The sequence below is a fragment of the Phycodurus eques genome, chromosome 19 (genome assembly GCF_024500275.1).
Source record: "Phycodurus eques isolate BA_2022a chromosome 19, UOR_Pequ_1.1, whole genome shotgun sequence".
NCBI classification, from domain to species: domain Eukaryota; kingdom Metazoa; phylum Chordata; class Actinopteri; order Syngnathiformes; family Syngnathidae; genus Phycodurus; species Phycodurus eques.
Window position 1 is genome coordinate 18,733,258 of NC_084543.1, and position 23,764 is coordinate 18,757,021.

The 23,764-nt window shown below is 39.4% G+C and overlaps 1 protein-coding gene across 1 annotated transcript in view; it reads right to left on the bottom strand.

The window, feature by feature from the left end:
* Positions 1 to 23,764, bottom strand: part of mprip (myosin phosphatase Rho interacting protein) — a 63,016-nt gene that overhangs the window by 11,788 nt on the left and 27,464 nt on the right. Inside the window, 12 exon segments of the mRNA XM_061705445.1 lie at positions 2,280 to 3,992; positions 3,994 to 4,890; positions 9,173 to 9,310; positions 10,538 to 11,099; positions 11,255 to 11,364; positions 11,686 to 11,775; positions 11,856 to 11,924; positions 12,388 to 12,444; positions 14,958 to 15,020; positions 15,022 to 15,057; positions 15,768 to 15,894; positions 22,435 to 22,879. Of these exon segments, the coding sequence (XP_061561429.1) occupies positions 2,280 to 3,992; positions 3,994 to 4,890; positions 9,173 to 9,310; positions 10,538 to 11,099; positions 11,255 to 11,364; positions 11,686 to 11,775; positions 11,856 to 11,924; positions 12,388 to 12,444; positions 14,958 to 15,020; positions 15,022 to 15,057; positions 15,768 to 15,894; positions 22,435 to 22,879 (4,307 nt within the window).

Genomic DNA, 23,764 nt, shown 5'->3' on the forward strand with positions numbered 1-23,764 from the left:
TTGAGCCTGTGTGAGCACAAAAGGTTAAGAGGAATGACAGGTTACACAATGAAGGTACAATGAAGAAATGCATAGACATGAAAGAGGTTTTAACAAAGTGTATGCTGTCATCTTTGTTTCAACAAATGTCTAAGAGTCTAATTTTGTTCATGAGCCAGCATTTTAAATTGTTATATATAGCCCAAACCTCATTCACACACCGGAAACCCTGCACAACAATCAGTCACTGTGCAAGTTTCGACAAGGCCAACCAAAAACATGGAGTGCTTCCATTCCTCTATTCACTGAGACTAATCTGTGAGCTCAGTCGATGGCTGCACATCGGCCCGAGTCCATTCTCCATGCCTCAATCCAACTACAGCCACAGAGGGGAAATGGTGGTCTCGTGTGTTTTTACAGGGATAAAATCTCCTGGGAGGCTCAGCTCCAGGAACCTACTGTGAGAAGCTGAAAATCCTCCAGAGAGAAAACGTAAACTTCCTGCTCTGACATCAGACCAAGCATAGGCTTTATTTAGAAGCATGTCAGACTGTGTATCGTGCAAGTAAATACATTCTCGGTCATAGCATGGGCATGAACTCACTATTCAGATACTTCAGCACTCTTAGCCAAATTATAAGCGGACTAACTGCAACACCAACACAAACTTTCATCCTACCAAATCCAAATTATAACCGATCCTGGATTTGGATTTGCTTTAGTAAGTAAAAATACTGTTGCAAGAAACCCTTATTAGCCAAATACTGGCAAGATTGCCAGGTATTTTTTAATGGAGACTTAAACTGAGTAAAAAGGATTTTCTTATGCTTTTAATTGTCAACAGAAATAACCAAGTAGTAATTTGTAAGCAATAACACCTTCAAAACCATTAACAATTTTTTTTGTTTTTTTTTAACAGTATCTAAAAGGTAGATACAAACTACTGCTCCACAGGAAATGTCTCTTTGAACATATGTGAATGTAATCATCGATACTTTTCAAACATTTTCTTTACAAAATGTCAACCATGTAATTAAAGGTAAAAATGACAATGTCATCAAGTTTACATGTTTTAGATATTTAGAAAATGCCTAAAGACACTTATATTGCACAGTAACAGGAATTATTTTATGAGCTGCCAAACAAAATGGTAATACTGTATATGAGGGAACAAAGAATAAATCAAAATTATATAGTTATATAGTTTTGCTCACAGTGGCAGCTTGTTTATAAATAAGAATCCAGTGTTGAGTGATAAAGTAACGTGATATGTTTATCTTTTTAATGGTATTCCATCTGTTTCTGGCATTTAGCAGATCACAGTGATTGACTTAATACTTTAAATTATAATGACACCCATTGTTTCTGGCACCACAAATTCAGTATTGACATAGACAACAGAAAATCAACATTTTTAGCGATTTGATCATGCGAACTGACCCTTTAACATGGCTACCGGTAAAATATTGAAATAATGTTGCTGATTGGGATAAGGAGTAAAAGCACGTGTCTAAATAAGACTAGAGATTAGCAAGATTGTTACCCTTAACATACCATAGCCGAGTCAAAGGGTTAGAGTCAATAGAGTGGATAGACACGCCTGTTCAAATGCCAGGTTTCTGTGATATAAAAAGAGACAAATATAAATCATTTCAAATCATTTTCAACAACACCTGCCACCATTTAAAGTTCCTTTGATTAACCCCAAATAAAATTCTGATGTTCTAGTATGCTTTTCCTGACATTGTCTCTCTCAGCTTCTGCATAAATCTGATTTATCAAGACCTGTATATTCACACACAAACGCATATATATACACATGTGCACACTTGTGCAACATTATCTCAGTTGTTAATTTTAATTTCTCTTTTTCCCCAGTGAAGTTGGACAGGATATAGGTCACATTAATGGTGGAAAAAGTTTGGAAATGATTTGTCTTGGTCTTGTTTCTTTAGATGACAACCAATGGCACTTCAACAGAGGTGTGTAGACGTTTTATGTCCACCGTAGGTAAACTAAACTAACAATAGGATGGACAACCATTTGTTTAATTCTATGTTGAAGAAAGTGTTCATGAGTTAAACAAGTGGTACCAATGACAGAATAGACTCAATGGATGTTATAGTTCATGCAACACAGAAGGAAACTGGTTAATAGAACAAGGAGAAAGTGTATGATGCACAGGGTTGAGTTTGGGGGGAGGGGGGTAACAAGTAGGCGTTGGAAGAGGAAGTGGATCTGGGAATGCCACAAAGGAACACAAGGTATCACAGATGGTGAACGGTAACGAACGCTTCCACCTTTAAATTTTCCAGGTCTTTCTCGTATTTCAGCCGTAGTGTGGTTATCTCGCCCTGCTCTTCGCGACGTCTCAGCTCTTCAGTCATAACTGAAACTTGTGTCAGCAGCTCCTGGATGCGCTCTTTGAGATAGGCTGTCCGGCCAGGGGTGCCATTTGACCGACCTTCCTCAGCTGTAGACGCCTTGTTTGGGTTTGAAGGAGCAATCATACTCCTCAAGTCCTCCATTTCTTGGTCAAACCTCTCAATGAGATTCATTCGTTCCAACTCATGTTTCTTCTTGAGGTCTTCCATGCAGTTTGTCAATGAATCAATCTCTTTGGCATTCTCTTCTGAGCGGAAGCACAGAATTTCACTGGCTTCACCAATTTCCTTCCTCAGTTTGTCAGCTTCTTGGTTATAGCAGTCTTTGAGCTCCCAAAGTTCCTTCTTATGCCTCGCTATCATGTCATGAGGTGTCATGTCACAGGTTTTATCAGCAGAGTTAATGGGATCCTCTTCTATGTGAATGGAAGTCTCAGGCTCTGACGTTATTTTTTTAGACGAGTCATACAACGGACTATGAAAATCTGCCAGTTGGTCCTGCAGATCTACAGCAACCTCCCTCAATTCCGGGCAGTTTGGACACTCAAACCCATCAACTTCAACTTTGGTCTGCTTTTTCATTAGCTCTTTTTCATGCTGCACCTGCAGCCTAACAATCACATATGACATACAAGCATCTTTAAGTGCATCAAGAAGATACTCAGAAGGCTGCCTTAGTTCTAGACCACATTTAAAGTTTTCTAGAGCTAGAGACAAAAGATTGTCATCTTTGGCCAACTGAACTCTCAGTGCAATTTTTGTCAAACAAATTGCCTTTGCCTTTAATGTTTCTGTTAACCTTTTTATAATAAGGGCATTTGTTTCATTATCTAGCCAGTTATACATCAATGAGAAATCTGACTCCGTCATTCTGTCTCGCTCAGCTTCTGCATCTGCATAAATCTGATTTATCAAGACCTTCAAGCTCTTGTGAGCAATCTCTTGTGCCAAACTGATTCCACAGTCAAGATGATTTGCTTCTGGTTTTATTTCAGTGGTACTCAGAATCTGGCTCAAGAATTCTGCCTCCAAAACCAACCTCATGTCTTTTTGACTTGCACAAAAAAGCCCTTCTTTTTGAGAAGTAAGGAGTTTGTTAACACATAAAGTTCTTTTTAAACTATTGAGCATTTTGTCTCCATCATCTATCTTTGATAACATGTCTAAAACCTCATTAGCTGCCTCCGACCTCTTCTCAAGCTCAACTACTACTTGCTTTAGAAGACCTTCCTTAACGTCCTCCGCACCTTCCAGAACACAGTCATTAACACCCAAAGACTTTTCACCTCCACTTATCTTTATTTCCAACTTCTCTCGGAGCATTAATATTTCATTTTTTGCTTCTCTAAGCTTCTGTCTTATGACTTCCTCTGATTTCTGCTGCAGTGCGATTAATTCACAGTTCCTGGATTCAAGTTCAATACAGTGTTGTTGTGTCGTATGGAGGGCTGCCTCAGTGTCAAATAACTTAGCTTGTGAGGCCTCAAGTAGGTCTTGAAGCTGCTCCTGCTCCAGGTGTAGTGTCTCATCCTCATCTGCCTGGAATCCCAGGCCTTTCAGCGTGGCCTCTTTCAACTGCAGTTTCTTCTCAGTGTCCTTAAGGGCATTGCCAAGCTCTTCCAATGTAACCTAGAGCGTCATGGAGCCTCAGCGATTTCTCATTCAGCTCTCTCTCAAAATACTCCCTGTCTATGGCATTAGCCTGGCTTTCGGCCAGGTCAGCCTTTAGTCTTTTCACCTCTTCCATAACAATATGATGCTGTTTGCCACACTGATGGCTGATAAGCTCAACTTTCAGTCTGTCTATTTCTCTGTCTGCCTCAGTCAGTTGGTTCACTATCTCTTGGCATTTTTGTTTCAATGCACAATTTTCATTTGTTAAAAGCTCTATCCTCTGAGCAAACATTCCAATGGTCTGCTCTTTTGTCTCTGAATGGTTATCAATTTTGGAGAGACCATAAGGACTTTCAAGACTTTGCTTCTGAACCTTCTCCACCAAATCCTCAATGTTTAAAATACGGGACTCATATTCACGGACAGTCTCTCCTGCTCGGGCCAAGCTCTTTCTTATCATGTCATTTTCAAATTCCTGTTGGGATTTCCAGGTCTCCAAGATCTTCTGAAATGGTAGTTTCTCTGATGATTCTTGATTACACGCGTGACATTTTAATAGCTTTGACAGCTCCTTCACAGTCAGATATTTGCCAGCTGTTAAGTCATCAAGTTCTTGAACTGCTTCTGTACTATCCAGGAATAAAATGCTAACGGTTTGTTGGACAGGTTCAGGCTTCGTGCTTTCCAGAATGGGTATTTTTGGGGGTTCAGAAAAATAAAGCTCTTCAAGAGGGTGGTGAGAAAGTGAAAGGCCAAGCTGTGCCTGCATATTGCGCTTTTTCAACTCTTGCAGCTTTAGGAGTTCTTTGGTCTCCTGGTACTTCTTTGTTAAACTTTGTGCTTGAGGACTAACCAGTTCTGGCCTCTTCATCTGGGGCGTCACATCAGCCTCCAGACCCAAATGGTGTTCCAGCTTGGAAAAGGGGACCAAACAGTTGGTTAACACACAGCAGGGGACACACAAAGACTTCATAATTAATCAGCTTTTCAATTATGATATCTCATTTCTATTAAACGATACATTACTATTGCAATTCCATCACGATATCAAAATATGTATGATGTAATAACTCAAGGCACAATTGTTGGTTTTAATTCTGATAACTAAAATCAAAGAAGGAAGAGTTGATGGCACATGTTAGTTACAGTAAAACATGCTTATGAAACAGTTAAAGGTTACTTCATGTGATAAGTAATGCAATATTAGTTTTCTTCAGTCCAATGGTTTACTCAAGGATGAAAGGCATACCAAGACTTTTCAACACAGTATTCCATTCCAAGCTCGTCTTACACCAAAGCAGTGTTGACCCTAATTAGTTTTCTCTAAAACGCCCTAAACGGTCAACTACATTACACCACAGTAACATCAATCTACAATTCAACCATGACCAAGGAATAATATAGATAGAATTCAATGAACCAGCCTTGCTCGAGCAGCACCAATCCATTGACACGCACACGCACACACACAAGAAATGGAATAAAAAAAATGGTCAATGCATAACCATGCTGACAATATTTGCAAAAGGATTTATGTAGTTAATAACCAATTGCAGGTTTATATCCATGCACATAGAAACAGCCAAGATGTTATTCATACACATTTAAATAAGTTAATCGAATAGACTGGCAATGTGTTTTAACAGTGCGGAGAAGTTCTTGACACAACTAAGTCAAGATGTATCATCATTCATATACAATAATCTCGGTCTCAATAGATAAGATAAATTGAAGTTTTTAACCACAAAATATAAATTTTCAGATTATAGATTTATATTTGATTACCGTGACATTGCTAATGACTTGTTTTCTAGGTCACCTTTGTCACACCCGACATTATGATTTACTGTATCTGCAATTTGTCGCATGAGTTCAATTACTTGGTAGTACAGACCAGTATGAAACAGAAGAGAGTAACAAGTAGAAGCCAATGTAATAATAAGATATCAATGGGCCTCATTCAGTAACCGTGCATACGCACAGATTTGTGCTTTAATTGTGCATACGCACCTTTGACGCACAAATCTGTGATTCATCACTATGTTCGTACTTGTTAATGTTCGTATGCTGCGAACAAATTTAGAAGCTCCTCAGACCATGATTACACACAAATGATGCAGGATTTGCTTTCGAAAAAAATGTCAAAAGCATCTTTTACACAAGATGCACAACGTATTGGGATTACACATTTATAAAAACTAATAATAACTAACGATAACAACTTCAACCAGGAATTTGCTAATGAGTTGACTCATCCTAAATAAATAAATCACTTTTACCCTCATTTTGTTTAAGCGCTTTTGTACAGTATACGTATTACTGTGTGTGTCCTCCACGGCAGCAGTTTGCATGCATGTACGACGCTGTCAACAATGAGCAGGAAATGCGATCGAACCGCTAGGATTTCATAGTCTTTCCAAAGCTTCAGTATTCTTTCTGATCCCTATAATAAATTAATTGATATACTGTATTTTTCTGAGATAACGCATGTGCAACTGTGATGTCAATTGATCGAATTGCAGATACACCGCCACTGGCGTGGTTGCTTGTGACGTACTCCGATCGGTGTAAGGGTCATACAGCGGCTGAAATAAGTATTAAACACGTCACCATTTTTCTCATTAAATATATTTCCAAAGGTGCTACTGGCATGGAAATGTCACCAGATGTTAGGAACAACCCAAATAATCCACACATGCAAAGAAAGTAGAACAAATAAGCTCAGAAATTATGTTGTGTGTAATCATGTGAAATGACACAGGGAAAAAGTATTGAACATGCCAACTGGTATTTATTTCATACTTTGTACAAAAGCCTTTGTTTGCAATGACAGCTTCAAGACGCCTCCTGTATGGGGAAACTAGTCGCATGCATTGCTCTGGTGTGATTTTGCCCCACTCCTCCACACAAGCAGTCTTCAAAACTTGAAGGTTCCGTGGGCTTCTTTTATGGACCTTGTGTTTCAGTTCTTTCCATAGATTTACGATTGGATTCAAGTCTGGTGATTGGCTGGGCCATTCGAGCAGCTTTATTTTGTTTCTTGAAAACCAATTGAGAGTTTCCTTGGCAGTATGTTTTGGATCATTATCCTGCTGAAATGTCCACCCTCGTTTCATTTTCATCATCATTGTAGATAGCAGCAGATTTTTGTCAAGAATGTCTCTGTACATTTGCCCATTCATCCCTCCTTCAGGCGGCACAGTGGCCCGACCGGTTAGAGCGTCAGCATCACAGTTCTGAGGGCCCGGGTTGAATCCCCGGCCCCGCCTGTGTGGCGTTTGCATGTTCTCCCCGTGCCTGCGTGGGTTTTCTCCGGACACTCCGGTTTCCTCCCACATCCCAAAAGCATGAATTGGAGACTCTAAATTGCCCGTAGGTGTGAATGTGAGTGTGAATGGTTGTTTGTTTGTATGTGCCCTGCGATTGGCTGGCAACCAGTTCAGGGTGTACCCAGCCTCCTGCCCGATGATAGCTGGGATAGGCTCCAGCACGCCCGCGACCCTAGTGAGGAGAAGCGGCTCAGAAAATGGATGGATGGATCCGTCCTTCAATTATGTGAAGTTTACCAGTACCATTTTCTGAAAAGCAGCCCCACACCATCATGTGCCGACCTCTGAAGGCTTTTTAGGGAGCTGTGCAGTGCCATTTCTCATCCAAACAGTTCAATTTTGCTCTCATCTGACCAGACTATGTTCTCCCAGTATTTAACTGGCTTGTCTAAATTTTGTTGAGCAAACGAATTTTGACATGCTTTTTTTTCAAGCAATGGGGTCTTGCGTGCTGAGCATGCATACAGGCCATGACGGCGGAGTACATTACTACAGTTTTTCTTGTGACAATAGTTCCTGCTAATTCCAGGTTTTTTTAAGCTCTCCACAGGTGGTCCTTGGCTCTTGGACAACACTTCTAATTAGTCTTTGCACTTCTCTGTCAGAAATCTTGCGAGGAGCACCTGATTGAGGCAAATTTATGGTGGTATGATTGGCTTTCCACTTACGTATTATGGGCCCAACCGTGCTCACTGGAACGAACGTTCAGAAGCTTAGATATGCGCTTGTAACCAATGCCGTCGTTATGTTTTGCAACAATTAGTTTGCGATGGTCTTGAGACAGCTCTCTGCTCTTACCCATCATGACGTGTCTTGACCCAACACCTTGGCAATGAGACTTTTTTGTAGCCCTTCAATTAGGACTGAAATTCATTTGCACTGACAATGGGCTGGATTGCTGTTTGATTATTGATCGATTTTAGGTGTTGTCTTGCCTTTCCATGCCTATTTGCACCTCCCTTTCTTCATGTGTTCAATACTTTTTCCCTGTGTCATTTGACATTTTTATACAACTTAATTTCTGATCTTAATTCTTCTACTTTCTTGGTATGTATGCATTACATGGGTTGTTCCGAAATATTTAGGTCAATAACACCTTTGGAAGTATATTTAGTGAGACAAATGGTGACGTGTTAAATACGTATTTCAACCACGATATTTTCTGTCCCTTCCAACAATTTTCAGTAATGTTGTTAATGTAATTTCAGAGTTTTATCAACTACAAATGCCTATTTAATCCTTACTATGTATTTTAACAATGTATACAATGTTTGTTCTTAAAAAATGCTATATGCATGGTTTGTGTCACATTCTCTAATTCAACGTCGGAATTAATTAAATACGATTAACATTATTATTATATGTTGGCAGTTTCTGTGTTTAGCAATATTTCCAATGATACCACCTTTTTGAAAACAGGATAAAGATTGAGAAAGTTTTACAGCCACAGTTGCAACTGAACCTCTGCGTGAGATGGACGCCCTTTTATGGGGAAATAGGGGCGTGGTTTATGTAGACTGCAGCTCGCCGGCCCCAGCTCTTATTCACTCAGATACGCACGGCGGTGTGAAGAAAACTGTCCAGTATGCAAGTGCCATGAATCTGACAGTGATTTTGCCTATACCCTCAACTTGTGTGCAGAGTGAGAAAATGTCTCCGTATTTATTAGTGAATGAGGCCCAATGTTTTTAACATGCAATGAACTCATGCAAAGGCACACTTTGGTAGCTCTTTGGTTTAATGTTTTTACATAACGCATGCAAAGGATGTTATAAAATAGAGATAAATGATTGAATAAAATCTAAAGACCCATCATAAAAGGGTAACAAAAAGTCTAATGCAACTGCACTCTTGAAATAAACTCACCGGAGATATGTAACCTGCCCGTATGTCATGCTCCCGCTCCAGAGCTGTTCTCAGCTGTAATTCTAGCTCCTGCTTGTGTTTGTTGGAGTCAAGCAGCTGCTGGTGACACCCTTCTAATTGTGCTTTAAGGTCTTCTATCTGGAGAAGCAGAAGGGAAAAGATTTGACGCAACAGTAAGAAATGTCTTTTTATGTACTGTACCAGTGATAGCAATCAGTCAGCTGATTGGATGAGGTTGTTCACTACAAGGAAACACCCGCGCGAGGCCAATGTAAGCAGTCAAAGAACACATTCCATTTTCATATACAACAACGCCATGCTGCTGAGTTAAGAAAGAAAAGAATAGGCCTTTATCATGAAGATCTTGTTCATTTGGCTATAATCTAAAAAAATGGGGTTTGAAAATCTAGTACATCATCATTTTGGTAGATGTTTTTGTAAAAATCTATTCTAACTACATTATGTCAATTAGACATATTGGGGAAAAACAAAAACTGCCAATAAAGCACTCAACCAGTTGAGTTTTAGATAACACTGGCATTCATATGCGTTCAATATTTCCATTATAAAAACCGAAAGAACTGCATCTGCTTCTTAAAACAGGATTATGTTGCTTGTTTCTTCGACTGTGTCATCTAATTTATATAAAGGAGATGATCGATAATGTTTCTCCAATCACCTTTGCCGCTTTTTCTTTCAAATATCTGCCTTTTCCATACAATTCATTACCAGACCCTCTAGCATCGTGAGCGTACTTTATGAGAAATTCAAGCAATCTTGCAACTAGGGATGGGCGAAGGTCTCAAGACTATATGACTCCAATGTAAGGAAAGTTATGATATCAACATTTCTGACCACATTTAACAGTGCTTAGCAATGCTACAGGACCCAAATTGCTATCAGGTTCATGACAGTGCTGAATGGCCCGTAAATGAGCTATTTTTCACAGCGGCATACGAATCCACCGTTATGTGGCACAGGACAGCACACTCGTTATAACCGTACCGACTGTGTTTCCATATTAATTGTTGTTTTAAAAATATATTTAGTGTAATTATGACTACTACTGCACAAATGCAAGTGATAGACTTCGCTGTGTTCCGACTTGTGTTAAAGTCCAGTTACTGTACATCGCTGCTTTAAGAATGGAACTTCATGTACGAGGATAACATTACGTTTAAAAATAGGCGATAGTGCATATTTCTGCAGTCAGTTTTTGAACAATACATTTTCTTTATTTTTCTTAACTTATATAAAAGTATGTCTCACCTTGGCGACAATAGGAAAATGCAGGCCCTATGGTAACACAAGTAGAGAATCAATAACCTAAAACATACACTCATGGCGGATAAGTGGTAAACCTACCCCTTGCTTGTAATTGTCCAGCAGCTGTTCGAGCTCCACAGTCTCTCTGGTGGGAGCTGTCGAAGGGAGAGGCACCCTTCGCTCTTCCCGTATTGGCGTCTTCTCTACCTGTCGCCAATGTTGTTCAATCACCTCTTCTACTTTCTGGTGCCTCTCTTGAAATTGCGGACCTGATGAATCAGGCACTCTTTCTGCACTCTGAACGTCCATTCTCCCGCTTTCTTTGAGCGAAGAGTGCTCCGTTGTCGAGCTCGTCACAGACTCATACCTCCTTCGCCTCTCCTCTCTCCTCCGACTACGCTCAAGGTCTCCTAGGTCTGCCTGAAGGCTTTCGGACTCTTGTGCCCGTTGCTGAGCCAGGGCTTGGGCGATGGGTCTGAACTCAGCCCAATCAAATGTCTTCGATCGGCCTTCTCGCCTACGCTCACGTGCTCGGCTCTTTATGATGCCTGGAGTGAATTCTCTTTCCATAGATGAGGTTTCAGAGGAGGGAGAGTCCTTGGTCACGTCTGGTCTGATCAGCACTTCCAGAGGAGAAAATGAACTATGGTCGTCTGTTGAGCTAAAAGACGGTGAAAAGACAAAGACTTGTAATTTAGAGTGCCGAGAACAGATCCAAAACTCCTCATTGCGTAACAGAAGACATTTAAATGGTATAAAAAAAAAAAAGAAAAGAAAAAAAAAAAAGAAAACTGGCACCAATGGGATTTAACTCACCTTGCTACATCAGGAGCAGTAGATGGTCTGACATTCTTCAAAATAGCCTGGATCCAATTTCTCCGTATACCCGCTGTCATGGCTGAAAGTATGTAAACTCCCTCTTGAGTCTAAACATTTAAAAACACAAAAAATATAATGACATTAAATATTCCAATAAAAACAAATGCATTTTTTGGTGTGAATATTTTAATCCAAACGTTGCATAACAGTGACCACAAAGATTAAATTAGACATCACAAATCCCATTACATGGCCTCCAATTGATACTTTACATCTCATTCCACCACAAACTCTATTCATGAGTAAAACTAACTAACTTAATTCACCAGGACTATACACTATCAGGTATAAAGGTTATATATTATTAAACGAAAGCCACTTCTGTATTTGGACAAAGATGCATTTTTAGGCTACACAAAACATCTTACTTGTATTTGGAAGCCATAATTTCGTTGAGCCGCGTATTCAGTGACATTGTAGCAAGCTGACAGATCAATCTCACCATCCAGGTCAGAGGCCTTACGGGTCAAAGCAGATGCATTTAAAAATTGTAACAAGCAATTCAATAAGCATGAACAAAAAAAGTCATAAAAGTCACCTCCTCTGCTATGGAATCCTTGTAGTACCGCAGACTGTGATCTGTCAGTACAAACCAGTATTTCTTCCACTATAGCACATAGAGGAAAAAATAAGGCGATGTTGCGTAGGATAGGAATCACGCTAATGTGGTAAAATGCAGAGGGATATATATTGAATTTACAGTTCAAAATCATGTTTAACCTACAGATTAAGATACAACAATAAAGCGGACATTTTATGGTAAACCGATTGCAAATATAATTCACATCGGGGGCTCAAAATAGCTCCACCCTGATTGTCATGGGAACACAGAGTCCTCTTGCGCGTGCGCACCCTGTTGGGGAGCAGTGGCTTATATACAAGAAACAGAACAGCCTAGTCAAAAGCAGCTGTTTTCAAGAAGGATGTAAAAAGGTCTTCACTTGTGACTGTGGAAAAAAATGACATCTCCTTAAAATGTGGCCATGCCTCCTAAAGGCAGAAGAATGCTGAATATGTCCTTTAAAAATATGCATCATTTAGGTGCGCATAAAAACAAGCAAATCAACTACCTGTCCTTGCTCATCCAGCTTCACCATCCATCCTTTCTTGAAGTTGAGTAAATCTGGCTAGAATTAAAAAGAACAAATATTACAGAACTGTGATATCAAATTATAGCTGGATGTGAAAACTTCACACTGTTACAGTCGCAGGTGAACATTATTCAAAACCAAAGTTAATCAAACTAAAATGTATTCACAAACAACCCTATTTTAAATGTGCACCTACCACACAAACATCTAAATAAAAAAAAAACAGCAAGGGAAAAAAAAAAAAAACAGTACAACACATGCTCAGTCAAAATCACACATCAGTTGGGAGAAGTTGACATGACCAATGGTTTTGACAATTTCAACTATGATTCGACTGTGGCCTCAATGCAGACCACTGGTCAGGGACAACTTCCACCTCATTAGTTTTCGCTTTGTGAGAATCCAGCTGAGGATGCAGAATCCGATGCTTGATTTTGTAGTAAACTGCTGTGGTTGCAGCGGTGGGAGACAACACAGATGTGACCGGTGACCAAAGGAAGCAGATGTGGTGAGCACAAAAACACGCACGCACGCACGCACACACACACACTAGATGATTACACAGAGGAAAGCTAGCCAATAAAAAAAGACTCTGGGTAAGGAGCTCGAGTTTGTCATTGTGTTCAAGGCAGTTCAAAGTTATTGAGAACAAGGACACATTTCTTATTAACTTCTCTGTTAAATTCTTTTTACACTTGTATCACAGTTGTTTTTATAAGTTAAATTAAGTTTTATAAGTTACGATGTTACTCAAAAGATGGCCCGTACAAGTAGTTTTGGTCATGGCATTGGTAATTGCCTGTGAAATGGATAATTTATATATTTTTTTCTTTTCAAAATATGAATAAATTGGAGTTTGACCAACATCCTGGCGAGAACATGCTGTGTTTGTTGTTCAAAGTTCCACTGTATTCTGTTATGTGCCCCATTGCACAATTTTCCCATTTCCTGCTTGAAATAGCAAGAAAAGAACAAATGTATCAGTGGGAAAAGTACGTGCGCGAGCTTTAACACTGCTTTCCGCTGCGCATAAGCTACACGCCCCCCCCCCCCCCCCCCCCCACACACACACACACACACACACACAGGTACAAAAGCCAACAGCACACACACTCAGAATGAGTGCACTGAAAATACACAGCAGGCAAAATCTGCCACAGAAGAAGCAGAATGAGCATGTAACCTGAAGAGGAGAGGGAGGGGTGGAGGCCTGGCAATACCCCCCTCATACCATCACATCAGAGCAACACTAGTCTTGAGGAGAAAGGCAATAAACTATAGAAATAGAAATAATAAAACCATCAGGTCATCTCAAGAAAAATCCTCAACATTTGGACAAATGAAATTGTGAAGCCAAGGGTTCAATGTAGTTGGAGGAAGTCCACAAAAAAACATTTCCACCAGAATCACCCAACACAGTTACCTAACCAATATGGTCTCAAAACTAAATAAACCAGAGTCTTTTCTAAACAGCTCAAAGGCTGTAATTCATTTTGACCTTGGCAGAACAGGAGCAGGTTTCTCTGGAGACCACAGACACACAGAGGCACACTGGCTTCCAGAATTAATTGGCACATTTGAATTGCAGGTAATCACATAACGAGTTTTCAGTTTCAATTTCAAGCTTGCTAGTTATTGTATTGGCTGATCGAAGCACTTTCGCTTCATCAATCTGATACTTTTCAGCAAGCTTGCTTGTTCTTAGCACTATATTCAAAGCTTTTCGTCGTAGTCTTTTTGACTGCCTAAAGATTTAGCACATGAGCACCCCACCCGTGTGTGGAAGTGAGTTCCATGAATCAACATAGTCAAACTAAATTGTCATAAAGACAGTAGAAGCCTTGGTTGAGTGACCACTAACTATTTGTGCACCTTGCTCCCCAAAGCAGTCAACCTAGGCTAAATGCTAACCCAAATGAGCAAACTCCAAATGCTAAAAGCTTTGGGCTTTTTAAGACCCAAATAGTTGTAAAGGGAGGAAAGAGCATTTTATCCGAAAACGAATCAGTCACTTACAAGATACTTATTTGATAGTTTATGCCATAGCAGCGTTCACATAATGCAGAAATCTATATCCAACGTGTGAACAGAGCTTATTAACAGTCAGAGCCTATTTAGGCACAACTTGTGAACTGAACAATGTGTCCTTTAAATAGAAGAAACAAATACTGCACTTCGACAGGAATACGCCAACAATGTGCCAACACACCCATTTGGGAAGCACACCAACACTAAAAGATGGTGACATTGAGGTGGCAGTGCAGACATCAGCACAGTAATAATTCATTATGAAACGTGAGAGGCTAAATTCTCAGTACAGCATGCTTGGTATCATGAGATCATAGTGGCAGAACTTTCTAGGCACCTAACAATTCAACCAATGTTTTCCAAAGGCAAGAATGACACAGGCAAAAAACAATAGAACTAATGAGCTGAACTCGCTATACATCAACATTCTTCCATTCATCCTAGCTCGTGTAGCAGTCCAAAGGATGGTGTAACGAAGAATGGATCTTAGTTTACAAAAGCAACAGAAAGATATCACTCACTGTCATGACTGAATCGGTTGTCCGTCGGTCAAGGGATTTGGCTCTCCTAAGAGGTGGCAGAGATGGAGGGGAAATCCAGACCTTGACCCATGTCAGGCCTCTGCTCCTAACGACCATGCATATAGAAGTGAGCATCCTACATTATGTGTATGGTCTATACATTCAAAACATGGTAAAAATGCAGAAGGTTATGCTGGAATTACAAGTGTAATGTAAGTGTGAGTCTCGTAATTTTGCTCAAACTTTCATAACTGGTTTGAAAAAGTCAAAATAATATTCTAAATACATTAGAAAATGGACACTCAAAGGAAAGATATGGTCGTTTGTTACTATTAATAACAGAATCTTTGTCTGCACACACTACTAGGTGCATGAGGGGAAAACATCTGGCAGAACAAGGGAAACCAATTTCACAGTATCAAAAAGAGTCCGTATCATTGCATGGGGGGGCCATGGTGGGAAAAGGAAGTACAATCACCATGGGAATCCCACCACAGAATGGAAACTGGAAATGAATTCAGTGCAGGCGGACGATCTTTGACCCACAAACAAAAAAAGACAGGACAGCATGAGGAAAAGATGGCGGTAAGACGAGGCAAAGAAAAACAGCAAGACGAATTGGGACATGACAGAACATGGATAAAACGTGGGCATGTCTAATGCTGTCTTATGCCATGCTCTGCCGTGATGTAATGCTGTTTAAAATATATATATTGACAAGTCTCTCTGTACGTGTTGTAAATTGCTTTACAATGCTGGCAGGGTTAGCTCAAACATGCTCACGTCATGCGGGCGCAGAAAGCCTTGTACCTCTCTGTGGAAACGTCTCTGCTCACTGCGGCCTTGTCTGGCTCCACTCCTGCCCGACTCTTCCACCTCCATTTTCTCCAGATTCTCAAGCTCCAGGGCCTCCAACTTCTCAATAACACCGGAGCGACTGTGAATCAACATTCATGTCAAGTTTCAAAGAAGTCAAGGAAAACTAATATTTCCTAATCATTGAAGAAACACTGTCTGACAGATGCACATTACAGAACATTCAATATTTTTGATGTGTTGTATTGGGTGCATTTTTCGAATCTTGCGTGCACAAGCTGTAAAACTATCAACTTTGGCAAATTAACCTTTGGTGTACAACTGCACCTCAAATGCTCAGACACAAATTGTCTTTTGTTACACAAGTATGCGTAGTCTAGGTTGTCTTGGAGCAAAATAAATTGTTACTGTGGCACCAGGGCCCATCCCATGTAAAATGTAAACTATACATAGAAACTATGACGATGGACAGGCGTTTGCAAAAATTTGGTATTAAAATACGCAAAAGTAATTATGGCTACATGGGATGTTCAGTTCACAAAGTTTCTCTCATAGGTGTGCTAAAAGAGAGCTTCTGAGAAGAATGATGGTCATTTATGTTGTCATTTTCATTGTGCAAGTTTTTAAGTGCACCAGAAAAAAGCATGAAATACATATGATAAAATGCAGTATGGTGGTTGTATGGTACATAAAATACAAATATAATGTAAAGAAATTCATCATTAACTGAAAGGGGAGGAAGTGGTAAAAACAACGCGTTGTTGTTTTGCTGATTTGTTTTCGGATATTAATGCCTCTACGAGACATCTGGCAGGAAATGAGGAATAAGAAATTGGGCAAGGATGGACAGGGGTTAAATTTAGGAGGAAAATTATGACCCCCTTTTTGGTTTGTTGAAAAAGCTGCTGTCTGTAATGTGTATATGTGGGTGTGAGACTGTTAACCTCTCCACTACCAGCATGGGGGCCGCTAGACAGATTACTGAATGGAAAGTACACGGTGCAGATATATATTCCATGCTTACACTAAATGACGTGACTGGCGATAAAAGAATAGGCAAAATACAGACTTCCTGAGAAACACGTAACGGAGATGTTCACGATCCTACGTCTTTAATTTACGAGCTACACCCATACAGCCGTTCACATTCCTGTCTAAGTAACCACAACAGTTCATGTGTCTAATCCTCGTTCAGTGTCTGCAAGCAGCCAATGCATCCGCAGTTTTCTAATGGGGCTCAGGTTAAATGAAACACTACAACTGTTAATAAAGACAGTGAGGAGATGCTAAAAAAATAACACTTCTTAATGCCTTCGAACTGACTTGCATTTTAGTTTTCATGCAAGGCACCAATGTTTCACTCAAGTCCAACGAGAAACACAAGCTCATAGGTAGCCACAAAAGATAATACCAGACACTTTCAAGATATTTTGAAGTGGAAAATAGCACAATTAGCGTCAAGAGTTGTAAACCTTGTCAGTAGGGATGTAACGATATCTATAGTTCAGGGTTCAGTTTTGTCACGGTATTAATCTCACGGTACGATAATTATTGCGATATTGTGGGAAAGGTCGCGGTATTGCAAGAAGACTCACGGTATTGTAGGAAGGTTCACAGTACAGGTGAGGCAAAGAGGCAAAGCAAATGTATTTATATAGCGCATTTCACACACAAGGTAACTTTACATGATTAAAAGCATTTAAAAACAAAGACAAAAAAGCATGGAAATTTTAAAACAAAGAGAAAAACACAAAACAAAAGTACAATTAAAACAGCATACAGTGCAAGAAATATATAAAAGTGTAAATGCTCTAAAAAGCATGAGAGAGAGAGAGAAAAAAAAGTTTTTAACCTGGACTTAAAAACAGTCACACTTGGGGCTGATGTCACTTCTGTTGACAACTTATTCCATTTGTGTGCAGCATAATAGCTCAATGCTGCTTCACCATGTTTGCTTTAGACTCTGCGCTCTACTATTTGACCTGAGTCTGTCGATCTCAGACCCTACTGGGTTTATATTCCATGAGCATCTATTTCATGTATTCAGGACCTAAACCAACTATTCTAAAGCTGACTGGAACCCAGTGTAAAGACTTTAGAATTGGAGTAATATGCTCCGACCTCTTTGTTCTGGTCAGAACCCGAGCTGCAGCATTCTGAATGAGCTGCAGCTGTTTAATGCTCTTTTTGGCGAGTCCAGTCAGAAGACTATTACAATAGTCAAGTCTACTGGAGATAAAAACATGGATGAGCTTCTCCTGGTCTGCTTGACACATGCAAGCCTTCACTCTGGATATGTTCTTCAGATGGTCGAAGGCAGTTTTAGTAACTGATTTGATATGACTGTTGAAAGTCAGGTCGGAATCTATCAGAACACCAAGGTTTCGGACTTGGTCTTTGGCTTTTAAAGAGAGTGACTCCAGGTATTTACTAACAGCAATCCTCTTTTCTTTATAGCGAAAAACAATTCTCTGTTTTGTTGTGGTTTAACTGAAGAAAATGTTGGCTCATCCAGTTATTTATCTGTTTTAGACAGTTGACACAACACTGCTACATATAACTGTGTGTCATCTGCATTGATATGATAGTCAAAATTAAAGTTCTGAAGAATTTGACCCAAGGGTAGCATATACATGCTGAATAGGAGGGGTCCAAGAACTGACCCTTGAGGGACCCCATAGATAATTGCCATTCAATGAGATTGAACACTTCCAATGGTCACAAAATAACTCCTTTCCTCCAGGTAGGACCTGAACCATTTAAGGACTGTTCCATTTAGTCCTACCAACGTTTCCAACCTGTTCAGTGGTATATTATGATCTACTGTATCAAAAGCCACACTGAGGTCCAACAAGATCAGAATTGACACCTTTCCTGAGTTAGTATTCAACCTTATATCATTTAGCACTTTGACAAGAGCAGATTCTGTACTGTGATGAGTTCGGAAATCTGATTGAAATTTGTCAAAAAGTCAATTTAAGTTCAAGAAATTGCTGAGTTGATTAAAAAAAAAAAAAAAAAAAAAAAACCTCAACAATCTTGGCTATGAAAGGGAGATTTGAGATGGGTCTATAGCTTGCTAACATGGAAGAGTCCAGCGTTCTATTTTTTAGCAGAGGCTTAATGGCAGCTACTTTAAGAGTTTAGGAAACTCGCCTTACTGAAGTGAGCAATTGATTATTTGCTGCAAATCAGCTAGCACAGACTTCGTGATAGCTTTGAAAAAGTCAGATGTTATTGAGTCAAGACAGCTCGTTGATGGTTTCATGCTGAACCGTTTTCTCTACAGTTCTTTGGTCAACTGCATCAAAGCAGAGTAAAAGAAACTTTATATTACATGGTAACAGTTTTTCCTGGGTGGTTTCAGATGTCGTATCATTTTATAATTTTGCTGATTTGTGGTGATATTTAACTATATTATTATTAATCAACTGTCTCAGAATTCCCAGTTTGTGGCACTGCTATGGTCTCCATAAACTTGGCGGTATTCTCATTTATATACCTTTTCTTAATAGACCGAGGTTGTCTGAACTTTTGGAAGAATCTGTAACTCAAAAGAATACACAAAAATGGTCAGAAATAGCCATATTCCTTAATGTCAATTGATAGAATTTCAACATCCTTAGAGATGACGAGGTCTAAGATGTGACCTTGAGTGTGGATTGGACTCAATATGGTGAGAGGTCAAATGTGTTTACTATAGCAGAGAGTTCTTTAGATTTTCTTTCCATGTTATTGTCAACATGAATGTTAAAAGTCGCTCATTATGACAAAATAGTTGTAGTCAGTACAAATAACTGACAGCAGTTCTGAGAAATCCTTCATAAATTTTCTATTGTATCTTGGAGGCCTATAAATTATTAAAACAATAACCTTTGGGTCACCTTTAACTAAAAAACAGAGATATTCAAAAGAACTATGGGAGGACGATCTTGTCGTGGTGTGCGTTGGATTCCAATATTGACAGTAGTCTTCCCCCTGTCCGTCACACCGAACAGAGCATTTAGGCTAGTAGAGAGTGAGTTATGCATTGGGCTATGCTCCAATGGGGCAGGGAGAGGTGTGGGAGATTCAACGTGCGAGGCGAAAGCAGGACAACCGAAAAATCTCTTTTTCTTGCTCTTCTTCTAGACTTGTCGAGTCAGTCTCAATCGGTTTTAGTCCGTATTCCAACTGGTTTTTGTGGAAAAAAGACAGCCTCCAATCACATTACCGTGCACTTCTGTCCCCGTCCATCCAATATTTACATTCATATACTCTACCGCCAAAACATTGTTATTGCTGCAGCAATATGCTCACAATAACAAAAATGTCCGTTGAGAAATTGTCTGTTCAACAATTTAACGGCATTTACTGTATTGTCCTATTTTTGCTTTATCACATTAGAAATTGGATACTGTCAAACGAACAGTGATTTCTTTGCTTGAGTCCAAAAAGTCAAGTGAAGTCATAAATGCAGGAGCACTCTTAAAAGTATAAAGTTTATTTTCCTCTGCTTACGGATATTGTAGGATTATTTATTTTTCTGAGCAGCCTCTGTAATATGTTTTCATTCGAAATGTGGACATGACAGATGGACAAATGTGTGAAGTATGTCAGATTTATTTTTGCATTGATAACTGTATTTGTATGGAGTGGACCTATTTCATTTTTGGGACTACAGTCATGTATTGCCGAACGTATACCGTAATTTCTCGTGTATGCACACCCATGTATGATACGCACCCCCAAAGTTGACCTCAAAATTCTGGAAAACCCTTCAACCCATGTATAATGCATTTTTACAATGCATGATTTTGCTTCTACCCATATGATCAAAACAAAGTATTGTTTGCATTTTGTTAGTGTTTTTCAAACAATTATTCTGAAGTTAAGCACCTTATTTGAACCCATAAATATTTTTATTTACTTGTTTTGAAATTCACAGCCCTACTTTTATATTGCAAATGAGAAAACACAGTTGTGCTCATATGTTTGATTACCCGGGCAGAATTTGTAAGATGTGTACAATTCTTCAAAGAAAACATATGGACCAGGGGAAACACATTTTATTTTAATGGGATTCATTAAACTGTCATGTATTTCAGAAAAGTATTATCATTAAACAAAACATAACCATAAAGAAATTAATGATGGTTCATGTTCAGTCATCAGTTGTATTTAAATAAATAAATATTTCACAAATTCTGCCTGGGTATGTAAACTTATGAACACAACTATACATATATGCAGTCATATGTACCCCTGTCATATTGGAATGAAGTGTAGGCTACACCTTTTTCATAACCTCTAGGTGGCACACAAGAATTAAAGTGTGAAACTAAAAAAAAAAAAAAAAAACTGCGCGCGTGGGTTACGCTCGAGTATAAAGGCAAACCACGAGGGCAGTGACGTCAGCCCGGTCACCGCCCGCGCGAGTATAAAGAAGCCTTTAGAGAAAACGTTTGACCTCTGTCATTTCCATCAAAGGGTATATCACAAAGTATTGAACTTTTGTTATTGACCAAATACCTTAATTTCTCGTGTACAATGCGCACCCATGTATAATACGCACCCCCAAAGTTGACCTCAAAATTCTTAAAAACCCTTCTACCCATGTATAGTGCATTATTACAATGCATGATTTTGCTTCTACCCATATGATCAAAACGTGAAGTATTATCTGTATTAAGTTTTTTTTTTTTTTAATAATTATTCTGAAGTTAAGCACTTTATTTGAACACTAAATCCTTTTTTTTTTTTTAAATTTACTTGCTCTTATTTTGAAATTCACAGCCCTGCTTTTATTTAGTAAATGAGAAAACACACAGTTGTGCCCATATGTTTGATTACCCAGGCAGAATTTGTAATATGGGTACAATTCTTTAAAGAAAACATGGAGCAGGCGAAACAATTTTATTTTAATGGGATTCAAATTAAACGGTCAAGCATTTCAAAAAAGCATTATCATTAAACAAAACATAAAAATAAAGAAATGAATGATGGTTGTTGTTCATTCATCGATCATATTTAAAAAAACAAAATACATATTATACTATATTTTACCAATTCTGCCAGGGTATGTAAACTTATGAGCATAACTGTACATATATGCAGTCATACGTACCCCCCGTCATATTGGAATGAAAATGTAGGTAACACCGTTTTTACAACCACTAGGTGGCGGTGGCATTTTGGAATGAAAGTGTACAGCTTTTTCATAACCACTAGATGGCGGCATACATATATAAAATGTGAACGTTTTTTTCCCCCCCATTTGCCCCTATACCCATGTATAATGCTCACAATTTACTTTTGACAATTTGGGGGGGGGGGGGATGCGCATTATACATGAGAAATTACGGTACTTATTTTCTACCATAATTTGCTAATAGATTCTATAAAAATCAGACAATGTGACTTTTCTGTATTTTTCCTCCCTCATTTCGTCTCTCAATGTGAGGTATACCTATGATTGAAATTACAGGCCTCTCTCATCTTTTTAATACTTTTTTGCCCCACTGTACATTTTTCAATTGAAATTGTTTTACTGTTTTTACAGTGTACTTATACAATGTGCACACTGCAATGGAAAAAAGACTGGAGGGGTGTTCATACTTCCCGGAGAATGCCCAGTGTTCCTGCTGTTGAAAATGTGCCAATGGAAGAAGAGGACACTGACCTCCTCTCAGGGCTGAGAACAGTCTCCCTCTCGCGCCTGTCAGGGCTCCTAAACCGGCTCCTCTTCTCTGCCTTTCTTGCTTCTGCCTCCAGCCTTCGGGATCGAGGCGTGTCGTGGTGGCTGTATGAGTGGTTCCCCCTCTGGGTGGCTGCGTGGCTCTCAGTGCTGGTAACTGTGCTGCTGCTGGCATCGGAGTCCAGAGAGCTTACTGAACCACTGATGTGAGAGCCATTAGAGAGCAGCGAGCTGCCAGAAGGGAAGGGGTCACTCGGAGCTGGGGAGAGGCAGCGGGGTACACCGCCGAGGCTGGAGCAGGAGCCTGTTGGCGAAAGAAGGTCACTGGGCGGTTGCGGCGCAGAACCATGCAGGGCCAGGCTATCCTGATCCACTTCATCGCCATTCACCGAGCCTGCGTCAGACCCCTTTCTGACAGCTGTACATTCACCTAGAAAACAGTTAAATACTGGATATCAATTAACATCTTAAACCAGTAAAGCAGTAATATATTTTCTCTATACTGTATCATGTCTGGTGTCTGTATTGAAACTAACTTAATCACTAATGACACAATTTCCTGTAATTTATGACTCAGTGTCATCTGCCAGGACAGAATGTTGTGTTTAAACCTACAGGCTGTTGATAATGACCTTTCTTCTAAAACTCAAGTCCATATTTACTAAACAGATTATTCTATATGCAATAAACTCACTAGGGGTTGAGTAGGGCAGAACGGGGTAGATGTATGATGGTTACATTGAGAGCAAACAGTGACAAGAGAAAACATCTACATTTGTATTCCAATTGGAATCACAATTTTGAGTTCTTGATGAACTCCCTTCCAAAAGTATTATAACAGTAAAGCCAAAACTATTGCTTTTGCTAAGGCTGAAAACATTAGAGTTTGACATCAAAATATGAGATAATGTCACGTTGCAGAAAGCTTATATGACATCATTGATGTCGCACACCTTCCTCAGAAGCACAGCCAGACAGCCAGACTTTTGATAAATGTTGGCATATTATCTAGACTAGCTGTTTTAGGTGTTGCATCAACATGATGGGGTTGAAAGACCTAAACATGTATTCATTGTGTTAGTGAGAGGAGCAACAAGGAGAAGCTGCAACAATATTTCTGTCATCCACTGCTGCTGTGTGTGATCTACCTGTTTACTACTACTGCTTAGTGCACCAGTGGTTTCGGTCTTTCGGTATGATTGTATATATCCGTATATATACACCCGTATAGACGTGTGTCTGTGTGTGTGTATGTGTGTGTATATATCAGTCAATCAACTAACATTAATAAGTGACCAGCAGAGTGACCTGGTTG